Below are 20,609 nucleotides of genomic sequence, written 5' to 3' on the forward strand. Positions count from 1 at the left end.
TGCACCCACACCAGCATCTCCCTCACGACCACCGTTTGCTAGCAAAGCTGACTCCCTAACTTCTGCCTTGGGAGATGTCCCAAGCCACCAGCCTGGCCCATGGAACAAGCCTTAGTCCAGACACTTCGGGATCCAAAGCAAGTTTACCACCAACTTATGTTGTAGTCCTGGCAGTGACCAAGTTCCCTGAATGCTGAGTGGTTTAGGAGATCTCTGAATCAAGTGGAAATGAATAGAATAACATGATACATGAATTCCGAGAGAGTTTTATTTTTGTTCTTCCAGTATAGTGGCTAGAACTGAAAAATACCGGATGTGTCAAAGTTGCTGGGAACCATATCAAGTAGCTGGTCAAACTGATGCAATAGAGAACAACTGTAAAGTATTTTTTTTAAGTTTGAATGTGTGAGGATTGGTTTTCTAAAAATACATGGTTTTTTAAGTGTAGTTACTGAGATACAGAAAGCTGTGCTTCTCTTGGTCTCATATAAATATTTTTGCAGCTCTCTCTTGTTCCTGAAAAAGAAAAAAAACCTAGAAGACCTAAATCATGGCTGGGGGGAGTTTAAGTTTTATGGATGTTTGCTTTGCAGCTCCGTTTTACAGCCCAGGCTCAGGGGGGGAATGGGAGGAGGGGTGGGAAGGCATGGGGGGAGAAACCCAAGGTGGTCACAGGACATGGACATCCATTCTCACACCTTTCTGAGAGCGTCGAGCTTGGCTTTCCAACCTGAAGGTGGGGATGCACGTGCCGTTCCCATTGCACACGCCCTCACAACCCTCCTCGTGCGCATACGCGCGCCTTTTTCCAACGACCACAGCCATCTCCACGAAGGGCTAAGCTGATTTTGGTCTAGTAGGCAAGCATGCCATGCTTTGGGGCTTCAAGGCACTGCTGCTACTCGTGCTTCGGGTATAGAACATTCACCACAGCAGGTCCCCTTCCAGTGAAGAGGCTCATGGCACCATCAACGCGTGTTTGGTGACTTCGGGTAAGTCTTTGGTAGCCTGTTGATGTTCTTGTTTGTTAGCTGTTGAGTTTATTTTTAATGAATGATTCATGCCATTTTGGGTTTGCTTAGCTACAAGAGATCCAAGTGGGCTGAAAATTTCTACAGGAAGTATCAAAAGGGAAGCCTTGTTTCTTGCTGAGAAGGAGCAGAGACACCAATTTTGTCTTGCTCCTGGAGGACACCTTAGGGGAGCGATGGGAACTTTTAATTTCACAGCTCCATCTTCTTTTTTCTTCCTTTTTTCTGCTTCTTTGGAACTTTGTGGAGGATGTAAACAAAGTATTAAATAAAACTAAAGCCCAATTCCAAGTGCCCAATTTACAGCCCGCTCAATCACGTTTTAGGGTGGTCCACATGAGAGCGTGATAACTATTTAGATACTGTCCAGTCCACATAGGAAAATTTTAGCTGCTTTATAGATAAAAGTATGCTTAATGAGTACACTTACACTTCTGTAAAGTGTCATGAAGAGACTTAGTGTAATCCAAGAGTGTCCCTTTGCTTGAATTTGCATTCCTTTTAATTGACAAAACCTGAAGAGGGAAAAGAAAAAAAAAAAAAAAAAAAAAAAAGTCTCTTTATGCCTTAGGCTCATGCAAAAACATCTCTGCAAGAGCTGGGAGCTTCGGTCTTCTCCTGTCCATTCACACTCAAACAGTGTGATTAAGCCATAAAATCAGCTTCTGCAGAGTTTGCAGTCTGCAACGGGCACATCCCGGCCGGGGGAGGGCCACTGATGGGCTCACGCATCTTGAGGTGTGCAGCCGTGGCTGGAAAGCCGCAGAAGTCGGCGGGAGTTTGATCTTGGAGTTCGTTCAGCCAAGGACTGTGACCTAGGGCTGTGTGGTGTGGTGCCGCAGCTCATTCCCTGACAGGTCAAGATAGAAATCAGCCCGTGGCCGTGGCACGCGTGTTGAGGAAAGGGAGGTCAGGTTATGGAGATAGGAGCTGTTTTCAGATGTTGTCTGTGAAACAAGACTTGTAACGTGTTGCGGATACCGGGGTGATTTTAGGTTGGTTGAGAAAAGCTTCTGCATTAGCTCTTCTGTGAAAGTGAGCTCGAACTTTTCGCCAGTCAGGTCTGGGAAAAGAAGGATGCTAAAACTGGGGGGGGTTAGGTGAAGAGGCATTGGCTTTGCAGTCCTGATTTGCAGCAGTTGCACCGGGTGGGCTGACACTGCCCGCTTCTGCCCGTTTCAGCGGAGAATGATTTACTCCAGCAAGGGTCTGTGATCCGGTTTCAGCTTCACAAAGCCTCAGGGTTTAACTGATGGATTGCTTGAGATTTTACTTTTGCAGTGCTTCTTTAATCAAGGAACATATAGAGAGATATTTCAGGGTTTCATTCAGCCTTTCTTATGCAATCTCCTGCAAACATATCTTCTTCAGGCAGATTCAGCCTAGATTTTTTTCAGTGCACTCTTGATCAGACAGGAAACTGCAAGAAAGCCCGCTGCCAAATGCAGTTAAGCTGTCAAGTTCCCCAAACACTTTCTTTCTGCACGGTGACCAGCTCTAATTATGCTTTGCTGTAATTGTGCTTGCAGAGATATTTTATACAAGGTATTTTCTATAAGATGTGTCAATAACCATTGTCAAGAACAAGGAGAGAGCCCTTGCTTCTAAGCCCTAGATTCCTCTCTGTGTTGTTATTGATCCCAAATGTTTAATGCTACCTTTGTGATGGTTTGAAATGTTTTAAGTAATATTATAGAGATGAACACTTAATTAAAAACCAAAACAAAATAAAAAACAAAACACCACAACCTACAGTAATAGTTTCTAATAGGATACTGTCTATGAGCATAATTTCTTGCTCAGGCAAAGGCCTTTCCTAATATTAATTTGTATATTCTACATATACTTAGTTACATGTCTGTTACCGAACTTTGCTGATACATCATTCAATCATAGTTCACCTTAATTCTACGGAACCTTTTCTAGTCAGAAGCACCCGCATACTAAATACAGAACTTGATCTCTGCACCTTGGTCTGTTGGCTGATTTGGTTGTTCGCAGGTAATAAACCTTTCACGAAGACTGACTCATCCAGCGTAGCTACAGCAAGTGACTTACCAGTGCCCGAGAATCGGGATTAGGGGAGAGACGGCAGCGTTTAGTGCACACCGCTCTCATCGTACGAGGTCTTCCTTCTTAAAAAGTTCCAAGTTTGAAGGTTTAAATCACCGTGTTGATTTCCGCCTTGAGCTGTGGAAGGTGGTTCCCCATGTGGCTGGTGTCTGGGCAGAAGCCCCGGCACAACCCTTCCATGCACTTCACGTGCTCAGCTTCCAGATCACCGACTTCTGGCTCCTCGTTTCTCTCCTGTTCGCGTCCTTCTGGCAGTGCCTTTTGGATAATTGCACACAAAATGATCCCTTTGCTGCCTCTGTCAGCAGTTTGGTTTGTATCTCACTTGCTGGTTTGGTTCTTACAGAAAATGAAACAACCCACAAATCCTTGGCAAAATCTGAGAGGTGAAACTGTTTCTGATGCCTGAGGGAAAACACTTGTAGCAGTTCTAAAATGTACTTAGTAAAAATTGATGGGTTTAATTTGTCTGATGATTTTATCCTTGTACGTTAACTAGTAATTCCATAAATGTAAAGGATGAAGTTGCGGTGGTTCGGGCAGATGCTAATTGTATGGAAAAAAATGTATTTTGAAATAGTGATATAAATTTGAGTCTGGTAGAAAACAGATGAAACCTGGAGATGCTCTTATAAGCACCAGAGAGTCCGTGTTACATATAGAAATTCAGTGCATATACAGTGATTCCAATTACTAAAACTATTCCAATGTCTCATAAGGAAACCCCTCTTCATACTGACTGCACTTTAATCTTCGAATATTTTCAATTTGTTTCTCTGTCGCTGATGGTGCTTCACCTGCAACGACCTGTAGTAGCACACAGTTGTGCTCCCCGCAATCTCAAACATTTCGTCTGCCAGAATCACTATAGGAAATACTTTGTAACTGGGGGCATACCAGTAGGTAAGGCTAATGGACTGGAGATCTCAGGACGCCTCTTCACATTGGTGTTTATTAATGAGTTCCATATCCTTTGAACTTTTTATATGTGTGTAGATATATATATATGTATGTATACTCATTCTATTTTTTTAAATATATTTTCTTTATTTTCTGGGCCTTCGACAAGTTCCTTTTACTATATCCCGATGTTCATCTTATCAAAGAATAACAGTTTTTTAAGATGTGACATGACTTGTCAGAGCAAATCCGTGCTGCTTCTTAACATCCTCCTAAGTTTAAATTGACACTAGAGCCCATGTGTAAGAGAATATAAAACTCTCCAGAATTTCCAGACTGGAATGTCCTGTACAAGACTCTGTTCCGGATTCTTGGTTCCCCCCGTTTTGAGTCTGTTTTTTCTGTGTCACAAGCTTTGTGCAGTGGCTCCAACTGCTTTGCAGTTCCCAGTGTCTGCAGCACCAGATTGGAAAGAAAAGTGGAAGTCTCAGATATAATGAAATGTCTACAAGTTTTGCAAAAGCCTGCAGCTAAGGAGATACCCAAAGTGATGCCTGCACTGAAAGGGAAGGCGGGCAGAGCTCAGCCTTCCTGCGTCCTCCCTGGCAGCGCTGGCTGGCCTGCCGGCACGCACTGCTCTCACTCGGTAGGTGTATAGCCAACCTTCGGGTCTACTGAGGTTATTTAAGTGGTACCGGGAAAAAAGGAGACACAGGACACAAATCATCAGGAAACCAGAACTCATTGTCACCCCTCTGTTCTATGGCTGAAAAACTGTCATCTTTCTCAACTGTTGTTCTTGCACTTTTGTTTTGTAGGAATCGGAGTTTCTCTGTCTGGAGTTCGATGAGGCCAAAGTGAGCCAGATGCTGAAGAAACTCTCGGAAATAGAGGAGAGCATGACTTTGTTGACCCAGACCACTTAACTCTTACAGCAAATAAAGAGATTGCAACTCAGAAAATGAATCGCCCTCAGTACTTTTTCATAATCCCTGTTTTTGCACGTAAAATAGGGAACGATTATTAATTCCTGGTTATAACTGTACAACACATTCACAACTAAGTCTCACTGTGAAGCTTCCTCCGTCCCCTCCTCCAGGCCTCTTCTCCAAGGCTATGGCAGCGTCATTCGCATAAAGCTTTGCATAATCGAGCTTTTGAGTTTAGCATAGCTTTTCTGTTTTTTCCCCTCAATCAATTTTTGAGTCTTCCAGATGCTGTAAATGCTGGACTAGATGAACAGCAAAAGTAAATTGGCCAGTTGTGGCAGGAGACAATAGGAGGAACTCCTGTTTATCCTTCCAAACCATGGGCTATATAGGACAAATCCACCTGCGTGAACTCTGCCTGCTTAGAGCTTAAAGCCCTGGAGAGTAGATGAAGCGCAGCGAGTTCAGGGAGCAGACACACAAACGTACATTTTTAATTGTGAGCCGCTCTGCTGCTGAGGAGTAAATGGTTCCCAAGGGTGTGAGGTGGCCAACCTTGCTGGTCTGTTCAGTCACGCCTACCCAATGCCATGGGGAGCCAGGAGACAATCTGGGGAGTATCTCTGGGGTGGTGGGAAGTGCTGGTTTCCCAAAAGGAGCAGCTCTCCTGCACGTGCTGAGCGCCTGATCCAGCGACCTGCTGGAGATCCTTCAAAGCCACTTCTGACCTGCTTCCCCGAAGACCTTTGTGGTGGTTTGAGCCCAGAGGGCAACTGAGCACCGTGCACCCACTCACTCACCCCTTCCTCCCCAGAAATGGGAAGGAGAAAATAAAGTAAAAGGCTCCAGAATCCCGGTACAGGGAGGGATGACTCATCCATTGCTGTCAAGAGGGGAAGGGGAAGAAAAAAAGAACATCACTTTAAGTGTTGTTGTTAGTATTTGAATTAAAAGACAGAGTAGGACAGTGAGAAGCATTACCACATCTTAAAAACACCTCCCACCACCCCTCCCCTCTTCCCAGGCTCAGCCTTGCTCCTGATTTCTCTACCTCCTCCCCCTCAGTGGCGCAAGGGGCAGGGGATGGGCGTTACTGCTGCTCCTTCCTCCTCAGGGGGAGGTCTCTGTGCATTCTCACCTGCTCCGCATCACTCCCCTCTCACTGCAGGCAGTCCTGCACGAGCTCTCTCTGCCGTGAGTCCTCCCCACGGGCCGCAGCTCTTCACATGCTGGTCCGGCATGGCTCAACCTCACACATCACAGTCCTCCCAGCACTGAACCACAACAGTGGGGGCTGCTTCTATCCATAGAGTCCCGGCCTTCTTTAAGCATAATCACCTCTCCAGTGTGGGCTCCTCCACAGGCTGCAGGTCGGCATCTGCTCTACCAGTGACCTCCACGGGTGGCAGGGGGTGGACCTGCCCTCTCACCACGGGATACAGGGGGGTCTCTGCTCTGGTGTACCTCCCCCCCTTCCTCCTCCTTCCTTCCACCGACCTCAGTGTTTGCAGAGGTATCCTGCTCACAACTCCTCCTCCCAGGTTCCTCTTCTTAAATATGTTATCGCAGGGGCGCAGCCACCATCACTAACTGGCTCGGCCCTGGGGCAGAGCTGGGTCTGACTCAGAGCCGGGGGAGCTTTGGGAAGGTTCTGACAGGGGGCCACCACTATAGCCCCCTCCCCAATCTGTAGTGGTGCAGCCCTGGAACCGAGCTGCACGGTTCGTTTGAGAGGCCAGTGCTTTGTCAGAGCACAGTTTAGCTTGGTGGCACTGACTGCTGTTTGTCGTGATGTTTGTTTTGACCTCAGAAAGCCCCACGTTAATCCCAGGGTTTCTCGTGTGTGTGTGTTCAGCTTGGAATTCGGGTTGAAGGAAAATGCCCTTGGCAACCCGGCAGGTTGAAGCCCTATCAATAAAATAGTTGTGTGAAAAAGGCTTCCAGAGCCTGATAAGCTACGTAGAGGTTCCTGTGGCTCTTGGCTGTTGCAGGCATGCACATCTCTGCCGTAACGCCAAACTGCAGAGCAACCACTGCCCTTCCGGCTAAGCAGGACTGAGCAGAAATGTTTTCAGTTTCAGCTGTCTCCGTTCAGGGATGCAACCTTGTCACAGCAGGATGCATAACCACACTTACCCGCTTACCAGTGCAGGAGGGCCTGGAGGGGCTGCGCTGAGCAGGCTACCGCTTGTATGGAGCACGGTGGTCCCTGCCGAAGAACTGCCTGATCGTCCATAAAATGGTGACAGACCAGCTGGAGATGATGATACCTGCTTGCTGGTTTGCAAGTTTTCCAGTGCACACCTTCCAGTCAAGTAAAACTTACTTGGAAGGTGTGCACACACATTTGGTTGGAGGCTACACTGATGCTTTCAATTTTATTTTAGCTTAACCCCCTCCCGAGTTAAAATTATATTGAGAGCTTGTACCAAGATAGAGATGACAACATAAAATGTTCTTGTGCCCTAACTAAAGCACTTCTCATTGCTTCTCCTTGTGAATTTATTGCTTGTGGAGTTGCCAGACTGTGCTTGGAAGCAAACTCTCACTTCAGAGCGAGGGAAGGGCACCTTTTCCCATCTGCCTGGTCAGAGGGGAAAGTAGCACTCAAGCCAATTTGTGCCACTGCACTGGGAATTAATGTTCCCTCTCCGTGCCTGTCCCACTGCCACCTCGTCGCTCACGGCCACCTGGTTCTCCCCGCCGTCTCGTGGAGGGGCTGCGCAGCCCACGGTTCCTCGCTCCCCCCCGCCTGCCTCCAGCTGAGACGTGGACTGTAACCACCAACCCATCCTCACACCGGGCCCCGGCTGCCCGCACGGGTGTGAAATGCCGAGTGGTTGCCCATTCTCTGAGCTTCCCGCTTGCTTTTTCATCAAAGTTCATTAAAATGTTTTTCTGCGTTTTAGAGCACGTAAAAAAAAAAAAAAAAAAAAAAAAAGAAATCAAGGTCAGGGAAGGCTCATGATCTTAAGTAACTTGCACTGTGTCAAACATACTTATTGTTTTATTTTAACATGGTCAGAGGATAGGAAAATGTGCTATAAATGGAAATTAAAGAGAAACAAACTGGGAACAGATGTCAGGAAGTATTATTTCATGCAAAGAATAATAAATATGTGAAATGGCTAAGCAGGCAAGGAGGCTGAGGCAAAAAACATTGGGGTCATTTAAGAAATAATTGGATACACTCCTAGAAAAGGTGCAGTTTAAAAAGGGCATGTTTTTAGGGGTGGCCACTTATCTCTCTTCCTAATCCTCCCTCTCCTGAATAGCTAATGATCCTGATTTTCTTCTTGGTGGATCTTTGTCAACTACTGTGCAAAACAAGAGAAAAAAAAGCCGAGTGTGTTAAGGACCACACTCTGCCCAGCCCTTGGTAAGGGCACAGGAGTGTCACTGGGCACCAAAATTGTTTCTGCTTCGTGAGGTCTGATGTGGGCAGGGACCGAGGATGCTGCGCATCCCCCGGCTGCCGTAATGCCCAGCTGCTACAGATCCCCCCCCCTTGAGCAGGCCCATGCCGTCCTGCTGAGATGGTTTATGCGTGTCTGTCCATCTGTCCCTCCCTACAGAACTTTGAAGCTATTGGCCACTTCTGGCTGAACTCGGAGGCGAAGAGGCCTCCGATGCTGCTCTGCTTTGCTTCCTTGAGTGGAGGACACAAACACCCGTGGCTTTTGGTTGGGACTCATGGACGGTACTGGCCGTCAATGGTCCCGCTAAGTAGCTCTGCGGTGTTGGCAAATTTCCATTTTCCAGAAAGCCCAGCTGCTGCTTACGTGCTTCAGGGGAGATTTCAGATCCCTTCCCCAAAGCCCAGATGTAAACCATGACCGGACAGCCGGGCGGCTCCCGCGGTGGCTGGGACCACGCGTGGATGCTGGCCTCCTGCCTGGGTCTGCCCGAGCAGACATCCCAGCACGGCCCTGTTGGCCACAGGGGCCTCATCCTGTTTTGGAGATCGCTGCTGCCTGCCCCGGCACCAGCTCCCCTGCCTGCGTGCTGAGTCTTGCCAGCAGTGTGACACCAGGGCCATCACCTCCTCTTCTTCCTTCTTCCTTCAGGGGAGCAGCCACACGGCAGCGTGACCCGAGCTGCCAGCTGAGCCCGCCGGGCAGTTTGTAGATTTACAGCAGGGACACAAGCAGCTCAGCACAGCCAGAGGAGGAAAACGAGGGGGATGCAGCAGCAGGAGGAAGGGCTGAAGGAGGGCCCCTGCCTGAGTCCCACCTTGGAGCGGTTTCCCTGCCCAGTCCTCCAAAGCAGCTGGAGAAGCCACTGGGACATGACTCGTGCCACGCTCCAATATCCTTAACCTCAGAAAACTCCCCTTCGTCCCTCCCTCCCTGCCTGCAAGCTGCTCCATCTCCATCCTTCCTGGTTTACTGACAACTAAAAACCACTTGCGAGTAGGACTGCCACGTGCCGCCCAGCGGGGACAGGCTTGGTTTCGATCAAAGTCTGGGTATTTAATCTAACCTGCCCTGTGTTGCCGAAGCCATGGTGGATTTGCCCTGCGGTGAGTGAGGGCTGCGGCTGCAGCTCTGGCACCACGTACGTGATCACTCCAGATGTGCAGCTCCAGATGTGCAGCCCCTCCCAGGCTCTGCCACTTCTTATTGAAGACTCACAAGCAGCAGCCACATGTCGTTGCAACCTTCAGCGGGCTCCTCCTCGGATACCACCTTTTGCACCACTACAATGCCCTGCAATTTATTCGTGCGCCCGTTTGTTGTTTTCTGGGAATTCCTCCAAGTTGCCACTCGTTTATGATCTGGTGCTCCCTAAAATATCTGCAAGTGCTGTTGCCTTCAATCACGCATTACACAATTGGCAAGCCCTGCACTCACCCTCTGCTTGGCAAGATGATTCCTCTTAGCACAGTTTTCTTTTGTCTCGGGCCGCATATTCCCAGAACTGCTGAATTTTTACAGTATTTTTCTAGGCATATCTGTATTTGAAAAAAAATATAGTTTAGGCACACCGTGTTTTTGCAAATCCATGCCAAGCAAGCGCTGTATTTCGTAAAGCTTTGGGCCTCAGAAAGCAGCAGACGTAGAGGCATACTTATTTTTATATTGGTGTTGAGTTACTTTTCCATTGTTCAGGTTACTTAGTCTCATTACATTTTACATTTCTTTATTTTTCTTTCTTACAGATCCTTTTTGCAGGTGTAAATATCAGAATTAACATTTGTGCTTCTATCGTGCTTCGCAGGGTTTTTGCTGGAGTCCATGACCTCCACGTTGTATTGCGCTTTAACTTTTTGATAAACTGGTTGATAGTTTGAGACATTTTCTTTTCTGTATGCCAGTTCTTTGCTACCTATTGATAAAAGAAATCACTTCCCGTTTTTCTGAGGAGATTTCCAGATTTAGATAGCTACTGACCATTTGTAGATGCGCCAGTGTCTGAGAAGTTTTACCTGGTGACTCACACTTGCCACACATTGCTCGCGGAAATGTTTCCTTCCCCTTCTGGGGAATTTCAACAGTTCATTCATTTATTCCAAATATTTATAAAGAGGCGCTCAGTCTGTGCCAGGGAGAGAGGGAGCTTTTTTAAGAAGGCTGTACCTCACGGTGACGGCGGGGCAGGGGGAACGTAGTGGTGCTTCACAGCAGCCGCTGACAACTTTTTAATGCGTTACATTTCATGGGGCTTGCGATCGGAAAAATAGACGACGACCCCCTCAACTTGGAGCCAGACCTGTTAAAATCCATCTCTTAAATCATTTTCAGACCCCGGGGAAGCAGGGCTCGGGGTGCTGTTTAATCCAACATGGAGAGCAGGACTATGGTCCTGGGCCCCCCCTCTCCATGTTGGGAGGTAAAGGTGATGGCGGAGGGAGACAGGCAGCCATCGCCATCGATGCTTTCTCCCCTTCGTGCAGCAAAATAAAGCTGTTTCTACCCATAAAGGTCACCCTGGTTTAGCCAAACCTCGCCACAACTGCGGATGAGTTCCCTTTTCCTCAAAAGGGATGCACGTACACCAACCAAAATGCCTGCTCCCAACAGCATGAATCCCACGGGTGATCCCCGGGGGCTGCCGGAGCCCCCAGAGGACACGATGTCTCGCCTCCCGTGAAAAGGTGGCAAGGGGGATGCAGCTACGACTTCACCTGGTGCAAATCCACCTCTGAACTGCCAGTACCACTTGGGTAGGCTTATCTTGGGATATCCCCTGAGCTTGCTGTCCCAGCACAAAATCCGTGGGTAGGAAGAGGCTGCTGCTATGAAGCTTTCATCCCAGACATAATGGGGTTGATCATCCCCATGCCCAAACCCCCAAATGCCTTGCCCTCCCTCCTTCCTTTTGGTGGTAGCAAGGCAGATCTTGAAATGCAAGAAATTGCAGGAAAACGGGTTTGAAAGCATGTGGGAGGGAGGAGGCCAGGGCAGCCAGCCTGCCTGGGGGGTTCAGCCCTGGGGCATTTTGCAGTGGCCCTCAGTGTTATCACAGCAAGCAGGACCCAAGGGGAAGTCCCTGAAATGTGGTGCCGTCAGAGGACATCAGCCAACAGGGCGGTATGAAATATTTCTCCAAAGAGGTTTTCTTGTTTCTCACCTCCCCTGGGTGCAGGTGACTTGGAGCTTGCATTTTAATTCACTTAGTGGCTAGCTGCGCTGAAACTCTGGCACTCAGCCATTAGCTTTCATAATGAGATGATCTTGGAGAATACGGAAAACCAGGTAATTGAACAAATAGCATTTTTGGATGCCAGCACATGTTTCAGACCCTTGCGGAGAGATGTTTTACAGGGCTGAATGGGGGGGGGGGGGTGGGGGGAAACCAGCAATTGCAGCATGAAACCCAAAGCCATAGTGTTGCTGAGCAGAGCCTGGGAGGAAACATTCATCATTTAGGTTTGATGCTATGTAATTTCTCTGCTATGTTTCCTGAGCTTTCCGGCCAGTTGGCAGCCCTGGCCGAATACAGCATTACCAGGAAATTATAGGATATAGTGCATTTTAGCAATAAGTGGCACTCTTCCTGCCTTGCAAACCAAACCATGCAGAGCATTGGAGTCTTCATGGCATCTGGGTTCCTGGCAGTGAAAGAAGGAAATAAGCAAAGCCCCGTCAGGAGGAGATGGCAGGCTCAAGCAGAGAGAGGTGTCCATTTGATCCCAGCCGCCTGCGAGTGGCTCAGGGCTCTTCCCGTGCTCCCAAAACACAGCAGCCACCCCACCACCCTCTGCAAAATACCTGGTGGCTTGGTGAGCCCTGGCCTCCTCCAGGCATCCCCTTCAAATAATTTTACAACTGCAGAACCTCAGGACAAATATGCACTTTTCTACAGCCAAGGAACATGGTGTGTAAAGCTAATGCCCTGCTCCGAGAGCCTGTGAGGCAACGGCATGCAGAAGTACAAGGATAAAAAGTGCCATCAAAAAGCAGCGGCCAGGAACCATTAATGCCTTTCAAGAAGTCCTTAGGCAGATCAGGAGACGAGCAGGCAAAGCAACTGGAATTTATAAACTTGCATAAATTAATTCTTCTTTGTAGGAAGAACAAACATTCCCATGTTCCAGCTCTCTCAGGGCCTTTGACAATCGGGCTCCTTTCTATAAATAATTTTATGTAAGTTTATACATTTCAATTAGTGCTTGTTCTAGCCTCTCACAGCCCAAGGATTTTTTCACTCCGCTTTATTATTTAGGCTGTGGATAGATCATTTTGCCTTGGTGCATCTATAATGTGATTTAAATTAAGATGCTTGCAAGCAGCATAATAGTAATGAAACGGTCTGCGGAAAACATTGGCACGTCCCCAGTGAGAATGAAAGAGAGAAACGAGCTTTACATTGCAGCGTCCGACAAAATGTCTGCACCCTCCTCTGCAGGGGGGGAGAGGGATTCCTCTGTCCGAGGGCACGGCCGGTGAAGGGAGAGTGCTCCTACCTGGGCTGCGCCACGGGGCCACCAGCGACGTGGTGTAATGGCCACGGATCTTTTTTTTTCCACAGCAGGAACATCTCCGAGTCAACTTACGGTCCTGTAACTACAACGTTCTGCAATCAGAGCCAACAGAAATGCTTAACCCCGACGGCTTAATCCCCAGCCATTGCAAATTAGTACAGCTCCATTAACTTCAGAGGACTGTTTACATGGGGGAGGTTATATATGGACAGGATCAGAGAGAAAACCTGCAGTGATTTCATACATGGGGCAGTGGTTTACTAATTTATGAGGCTAGATCTCATCTGTGCTGCATGCCGGTTTCTGAAGTTTTATTTATTTATAGCAAGCCCATCCATGGCAGAGGGATTTCTCCATCAAGCAACACAAAGAAAACCCTTCATTCACTTTGATTATGTTGCTGATCTCAGGCCCTAATGCAGGAGGTATATTCCCTCCAGGTCATTTTTCAGTAGCCTGTAGGTATGAAGCTGGATATTAAAACTAAATATGTGGATTATTTCATTTCCCTTTGCCCTGTTTTTTATTTCTGAGGTTTATCTGCGGAGCCTACAATAACAAGATAAAAGCTTTCTGATCTCCTTCTTTGATATGTTGCAATTCTGATACGCCAGGGGCCACATCCTGCACTCCGGGTGGTGCTGCTGGCCTCCAGAGGTCCAGGCAGGAACGAGTGTGTGTAACGACTCAGCAACGCGGCACCTTGGCAAACTCCAAGGTGGCTTTTATGAGGATAAATACGCGAAAAGAGGTTACAGAGGAACTGTGGGGCCTGGGGGAAATCAGATGAGCCCTGAGCACCCGCGAGAAGCCGCCGGCAGCCGGACGGTGTGAGGCAGGGAGCTTCCCAGCTGGGAGTGAGGCCCCTGGGTGCTCTGCAAGCGGGGCACCCCCCGTGCACCCAGGGGCCACCACAGAGGATGGGGGTAGCGGCGGGGCCGAAACCAGGGCTTGTAACTGCTGTCCTGCCAGTGTCCCCAGCCTAATGCCTGTTGAACCCACTGGAGGAATTGAATTAGCTCCAAATTATTACCCAGTGCGTGGAGGAAACAAAATGGAGAATCAGCTTTTCTCGTTCAGCAGATGTAATTTCTAATTTTTTTTGTTTTTTGTTTTTTTTTTTTTCCAGGCCGTGAACAACTTGAAAAGAGAATAGGCTCTTTAAAAAAAACAATATTGCAGAATTAAAATACAGAATATTTGTCATATCCTTAAAAATGTTACCGGTTAGAATCCAGATCTCCCTCTGGATAGAGCCTGACGAGTGCCTTGGAGAGAGCTTCAAAAGAGCCCAGTTGGGTCCCAGCCCAACCCCGCAGCCCTAGGAGCCAGCCACCTCTGCCCCTCTCAGACAGGGCCCCTCTCCTCACCCCGGTTTTGGAGACCCTGGTGCTCATGCCAGCCCCGAGCCCCGGTGGCAAAACACTCGCTGTGGCCCCACCACCACCACCACCACTTTGACATCCCGTGGGCTGAGCGGGGTTTCGCTCTGGTGGCAGCCGCAAAAGCTTCGCCAAACTGTTGGGAGCGTCTTGAAAAAAAATCCCACGCGCTGTGTCAGCTTAGTTTTCTTCGCCACCCAGAAACAGCCAGCTTGGATGTCAGCACCCTTCCAGACACAGGGCTGGTTTTAATCGGAGTCGCCTTTCCCCAGCTGGCACTGGGAGAGTCCGAGGGAAATCACGCAGCAGAGCCTCATCCAGGAGATGCCTGAAGTTAACACGGTTTAAAAAATCTAAGTGACATGTGAGGACTGGCAGTTTTCCCACAGCTGGGATTTTGCGGGTGCTTAAAACAGCATCTGCTAAAAAATAAAAGCAAAATGGAAGCGGTTCAGCTTGAAGTGGCTCCAGTACATTTTTTCCTAAGTGTAAATCATTTTCTCACCTTTGAAGAGACTCGGCTGCAGCCTCTACTGCCTGGCAGTTTTCAGTTTTGCAGCTCTTCAGGTTTTGCTGCAAAACACTCTGGGATGCCTCTGAGCCAAGGTAAGGAGAGGTGTAAGGGGCTCGTGTTTCCCAGACACAAAAAAAAAAAAAAAAAAAAAAAGATGTTTTGTACATAGCAGGTGCTTTTTTGTTGTTTGCAAAATAATTTTTTCTGCTGGTCTAGAAACTGAATTTCATGTGGATGCTCCTCCATCCTGTTGCCTGCACTGCACTGCTGTGCTTTCTGTCTGCAAGGAAAACAAGCCACCCTCACTGGGAGGAAAATGCTGTTAGTTACTGCGGCCGTTGCCTGACAAAGGCAGGTATGTCCTAGAGCAGGGAAACACTGACTTTAATCCAAGCAGCTCAGGCAGTAATTATTCTTGTCAGATGTGAATCAATATGATCACAATGCAGCCCTGCCCACAGCTTGCAAATGACAGCACACAACGTAGCAGGGGCCAGCTTCCTTCGGCCATCGCTATCCTGCCCCACTTTGCCTGCAAGAAAGAGCTGCAGCGCTCCAGGAAAAAAAAAAAAAAAAAAAGTGCTGCTCTGCAGGACATGGATGGATGTGCCAGTCTCTTCAACTCGAGTGGTTTTGCCAAAGCTGAACATACCACTCGCATCTCCCCCATCTCACCAAGGCATGAAAGCAAAGGGAAGTGAAGCAAAACAACTCTGTACTGGTTGCTCTTGCTGCGCTGGTTTGCATGCTTGTATCGGGGTGGGGGGGGTGGGGGGGGTGGGGGTGGTGAAATGTGGGGGAAAATGACTGGGTGAGGAGACCACTGAAATGTGCTCACATCTCTGCTGACAAACCTTGGCTGCCCTGGGAGAGACTTTTTGCTCGGCTGAATTCCAGGCTCAAACATCCAGGTGGGAAAAAACAGGTTCATTCCTGGAGGAACTGAGATGCTCCAACTGCAATTGCATGTTGTCTTTGCATTTTTATTTTTTCCTTATCTTCAGTGTTTGAAAATCAGGTTTGCTGCTGAAGTGCTCATGTGCCACAGGAGCAATCTTTAGGCTCCTGTTATTATTTAAATTTTAACCTCTTATCTGGTGTTCTTATCCTCCTCGATCACAGAAGCACACTCAGGTTAGTCCCATGCTCTCCAGGTGTCCTCTAGCCACACCAGTCTGTCCACAAAAATCAGCCAGACCTGTGTCCTGGATAAGCTTCGGTCCATTACAAAAAATTAATTCCAGTTGCACTGGCCTTATGGGAGCGTTTGACCTGGGAGAACTAGGTGAGTATTTACAAAAGGGAGGTTGGGAATTGTTTCAGTACACACATGCCTGCAGCCAGCAGCATTTTTGCTGGAGGTGATGTGTGCACGCTTTGGAACAGGGACCGTGGTGCTAAGAGACGTCATTAATGTTACGGGATGCAGCGTGGAAGGTCTGGGCCAGGCATTTCCATAATGTAAATGACTACAAGCTGTGCTGGACTTACAGGTGCTCCCTGTGGAAAGGAGCTAGCGAGTGTTTCTGATGAGCTGGGTGCTGGTCCCTCACGGCGTGCTGCTGCAGGGGAGGAGGCACTGACCGTGTTCACAGGGGTGGCTGAAAGCAGGTACCTGGGAATCCCGAGCAAGATTCAAGGGAAAATCCTGTGTCTGCTGTTTTCTGGTAGCTGGGGGAGGATGTGGCAGGACAGGACACACTGCAACGTGGCTTCCCCAAGAGCAGCCCACGGTCCCCAGGGCCGGGCACCCCACCGCTGGGCCTCAGCTTGCTGCAACCGGGCTGTGTCTCACTTCTCGCTCTTGCGTTGCTGCTGTGAAACAGGAAAAGCAAGATAACCTTGAAGATTCTATAACCTGGGACTCATTCCTACTTCTCCTTTGCTCCTGGCAGTGTACCAATTGTTAATTAACAGGCAAATGCTAGAGAAAAGACTAATGTACATAGCTCATTTCCATAGCTGTAAATGAAGTACCCCCCCCCCCAGTCAGCTTTTATTCCAATGAACCCAATTGCTATGACAGCAATGAATAAATAGCCTGAAAAAAAAAAAAAAATTTTAACTTGATAAGAAATGAGAGTGGAATCCTTTTAAAAGACTCTCTTTTCTGGCTGTCGTGCATATCACACTACCTACAGAAAAACTCTGGCAACAAGAATTCGTGTCACCAAGTGACACAACACCAATGCCTTGAACGCACAATTTCCCCAGAGAAATGTTTGATGCTCTGCAACTCACTAGCAAGGCTCGTACACCAGGTCGAATAATTTGCATCATGATGCTGAGAGAAGGTGGTATTTTTGAATATGTAGGCAAAAAAGTTATTCCAGATTCAGACCAGCAGCTGCAATCAAAAGCATTTGCTTTCTTTCTGAGGAGAAAAAAAAAGCAACAATTTACTACTGTGCCTGTAACAAAGCTCAGCTTTACAGACCTGAAACATGAAAATCCTGCTTCCTTCTAATGAAGCAAACTGCAGTACAACTTTGACAAATTTTTCAGGGCTTCCTTAGTTTCACCCAAGTGCAACCAGCCATCCAGGAGAGGTTGTACATCTGTGTTTAGATGCGATTCCTCATGTCCTGCTTCATCCTACTGTGCAGGCTGATGGTGGCCCAGGGACTGTAATCCCTGACAGTCACACTCACACTGGCTGCTCCATCATCACTGCTTTAAAAAGTGTATTTTTATGAGGTTACTCCATCCTCTGGCACCCCACTACCCGGCTCAACAGCTGGATACCAAATCCTCTTTCCCAACAGGCCCTGTCAAGGCAACAACATCAACAACAGCGAAAGCTTGGGAACAACACGTCTGGGTGCTGTCAGGAACCTGTTCCCATTAATTAACGTATAAAGTTGTATTAGGTCATGAAATGGGATGGCGGGGCATCGGGTGGATTCGCGCCCTCGCTTGACAGCATTGTTTCCTCTTGTCTCGGTGGCTGTAAGCAAGAGGGCCTGCTGAAAAGGGAGAAAGAGCTATAAATAAAATACAATACATTTAAATCTGAGAGGGACCGAGGTGCTTCTAAACAAGATGGGGTGCTGGCATGGGCTTAGCATGATGCTATGTTAGCCAGTGCAGGCAGAGAGGGGTGCAGAAAGGAGGTTGATTTAAATAAAGTGGGCTGTCTTCAACATGGGGTTCCCCACCACCTCGCTTTGCAAAGGAGTTGTTTAGGCGTGTTAGCCAGAGTGTTTGCCTCGTCCTGTAAACCCCGGTGGGGACCGGGACATATGGGGAGGTGTCCTGGCCCCCCATGAGGGTGCATGGGGCAGGAGGGAAGGAGGCTGCTTTGCAGTGAAGCCTGAAGGGAGCATGTCACAGCGGGATGGGGGGGACGGACGGACGGACGGATGGACAGTTGCTTCGTGGGATTGTTTTGTGCTAATTAAACCCGACGACTGACAGAGGAGATTTGAGTTTAGAGCTGGAGCAGTTTTCATGCTGTTGTAGCAGGCTGAGGGGCACTGAAGCCTCGTAGCCCCTGCCTGGGGCCAGCACTACGCTCACTGTTATTCATACTGGGACCTGTCAACTGGCAGCATCAAGTAAGAAACCTCCCCAGGTTTTTTTTTGCCTGGATTTGCACAGATTTGGGGAAGGTTGAGCTGTTTGCACCTGGGGGAGCCAGGCTGGAAAGTGAGCTCCTGCCTTACCCCTCGCTGGGGTTTTTAGGCTGTAGCTGCACCGTGCAGATCAGGAACATCGCTGTTAGGTAGTGGTTTGAAAAATACACCGTGCTCAGTGGCAGCGTTCTAGGTATTTTCCCCGTTTCAGCTAAATTTTGAGGCTCGGCTGCTAATTGGATCAGGGAATATATTTGGGTTGAAACACCTTCCCTCCTCAAGGTTTCACAAAGCAGCCCTGTAACCAGCTGAGTTGGTGCGGTTACAGTGGAGCAGGCATGGCCCGGGAGGGAGGGAGAAATGTCTTTCCCCCAAAGACAGCAGACCATTTCACCATTGTCCAAAATTCTCAGCTGTAATGTGTTTTTCCAGGCTCCTTAGCACCCAGCGTTACGTGACACAGTGTTCTAGCTGATTTCTGTTTTCCTTTTTTTATAAACTGATCTCAAAACCTATTGTTATGAAATCTCCTGTGCAGAGGAGCCAAGCTCCTGGCTGCTAGATGCTTAATTCTCCTTTCAAGCCTTCTGTTACTTAATGGACAAATATACTTGCCGATTTAGGGTAATTCCTCCCTCTGCTGTAATCTTTCTACTTTGATGAAAACGACAGCTTTACTCAAACCTGAAGTACACCTATAAATATTTCAAGAGGAATGAAATATGCAATGCCCCTCCCAATGCATCATGGATGGGGACATTGCTTCCAGACTCCTGAACAAGATTTTGGAGCAGCTCCAGAAGACTTGCTGCAGGTTTTCTGTGGGCCTCCAATATTTAATGACACAGAGTATGGGAAGCTCAGTACGTGCTGTGGGTACTCATGCTGTTTACCAAACCACTTGTGTTTATGGCTGTGCACATCAACGACCGAGTCTTGGGGAAAATGAGTGCTGTAAAATGGAAGTGCATAAATGTGCATTTTTGTGGATCATGGGGACATGCTTACCTCTCCCTTTGCAGTGAAAACAATTTTTAAGTGACTGTGCCAGGTGACATTGAGATAATTGCTTTGGTTGGGCCTTTCCTTACATTGGATTGAGAATGCAGGTGCTAAAAATAGAAACAAATTACATGTGTTCATTTTCTTTCTGTTTAGGACAAAAAGCTGTGAGGTTTACCATCCACTGAAACTGTAAATCTGTCTGTTGGTTGCTGTTGGATGTGGCCATGGTGAGACTGAAGACTGTACTCCCTGCTGTAACAGCACACATTTTTATGTTTTATTTCAGTAAGAATTCCTGGGTCTTGGAGATTTCTCTAGTTTATTTCAATAGGGATATTTGGCCAGGATTTGTAGTCTCATCAACTTAGCAAGTAAGCAAACAACAACAACAAAAAAAAAAAAAAAAAAAAAAAAAAAAAAAAAGAGGGTTACTAATAAGTGAGTCATACATGATTAGAATCAGCTCTGGAGGGCAAACTTCCAAAATCTGAAACTCTCAGAAACTTATTTACTAAGGGAAGCACTGACAGCCTAAACCAGTCCTTTTCCCTCCTGGACTCAGTAACAAAAGCTTTGTGGACCACCACATAAAACTCAGCCAGTTGCAATGACCTTGCTTAAAAAGGAGAAACATTTCTAAAAAGTTGTATGAAACAGCATTTTTCAGCCCGGCTCCAGGTTTTCCTCTTTTGCTTGATGTGTGGAAAAAAACCAAAACAATGAACATCGTCATAGAGATGTTCTGTAGCTACAACCAGCTGCCCCTGCGACTGTAGAGGCTGCCAGCCTGCGCAAGAAGGTATTTACCTTTGAAAACGTGTTTTTATTACTGCGAGAGGGAGGGAAGGAGGTGCCACCTCACCTTCTCCCGCCAACGCAGCTGGCAGACATAAGTGTGCTGCCTTTCTGAGGGGTCAAGTGCTGCTCTCTCCCTCTGCAAATGGCCCCCAAACCAGGCGCCCACCTCTTTTCGTGGGGGGGGGAGCCCGCGGGTGACACCTCCCTCCTAGGCGCTGGTGTATTTTAGAGAGCTACTGGTGCCTGTGGGCAGCCTGGGGATGCCGATTTCCCCCTTCCCTGGGGTGTTTTACCTCAGGAAAACAGGGTGAGGTGTCAAGGGACAGCATGGCGGGCGGCAGGCGGGGCTTGCGGGCGGGCGCCAGGGCGGCGGGGCGGGCAGATGGGCGGCCCAGCGGGCCAGGCTGGCCGAGGCGCGGGTGCCCCGACGCGCGGGTGGCAGCGTGGAAAGGTGGCGGGTGGGGGGGGGGCGACC

The 20,609-nt window shown here is 48.2% G+C and overlaps 1 protein-coding gene across 5 annotated transcripts in view; it reads left to right on the plus strand.

The window, feature by feature from the left end:
- COMMD1 (copper metabolism domain containing 1) overlaps positions 1–14,696 on the plus strand; it is a 69,132-nt gene extending 54,436 nt beyond the window's left edge. For 4 of the 5 annotated variants that reach the window (XM_032984206.2, XM_042796176.1, XM_032984202.2 and 1 more), the window contains one exon: positions 4,823–4,966. In XM_032984206.2, coding sequence (XP_032840097.2) covers positions 4,823–4,865 — 43 coding nt within the window. In that variant the 3' untranslated portion in view covers positions 4,866–4,966. Of the gene's footprint in view, positions 1–4,822; positions 4,967–13,989 lie in introns of those variants that run through there. The other variant, XM_032984205.2, reaches the window with a different exon arrangement.
- Positions 14,697–20,609: the final 5,913 nt, after the last annotated feature.

The sequence above is a fragment of the Tyto alba genome, unplaced genomic scaffold (genome assembly GCF_018691265.1).
Source record: "Tyto alba isolate M040663 unplaced genomic scaffold, T.alba_DEE_v4.0 Super-Scaffold_22, whole genome shotgun sequence".
Lineage (NCBI taxonomy): Eukaryota > Metazoa > Chordata > Aves > Strigiformes > Tytonidae > Tyto > Tyto alba.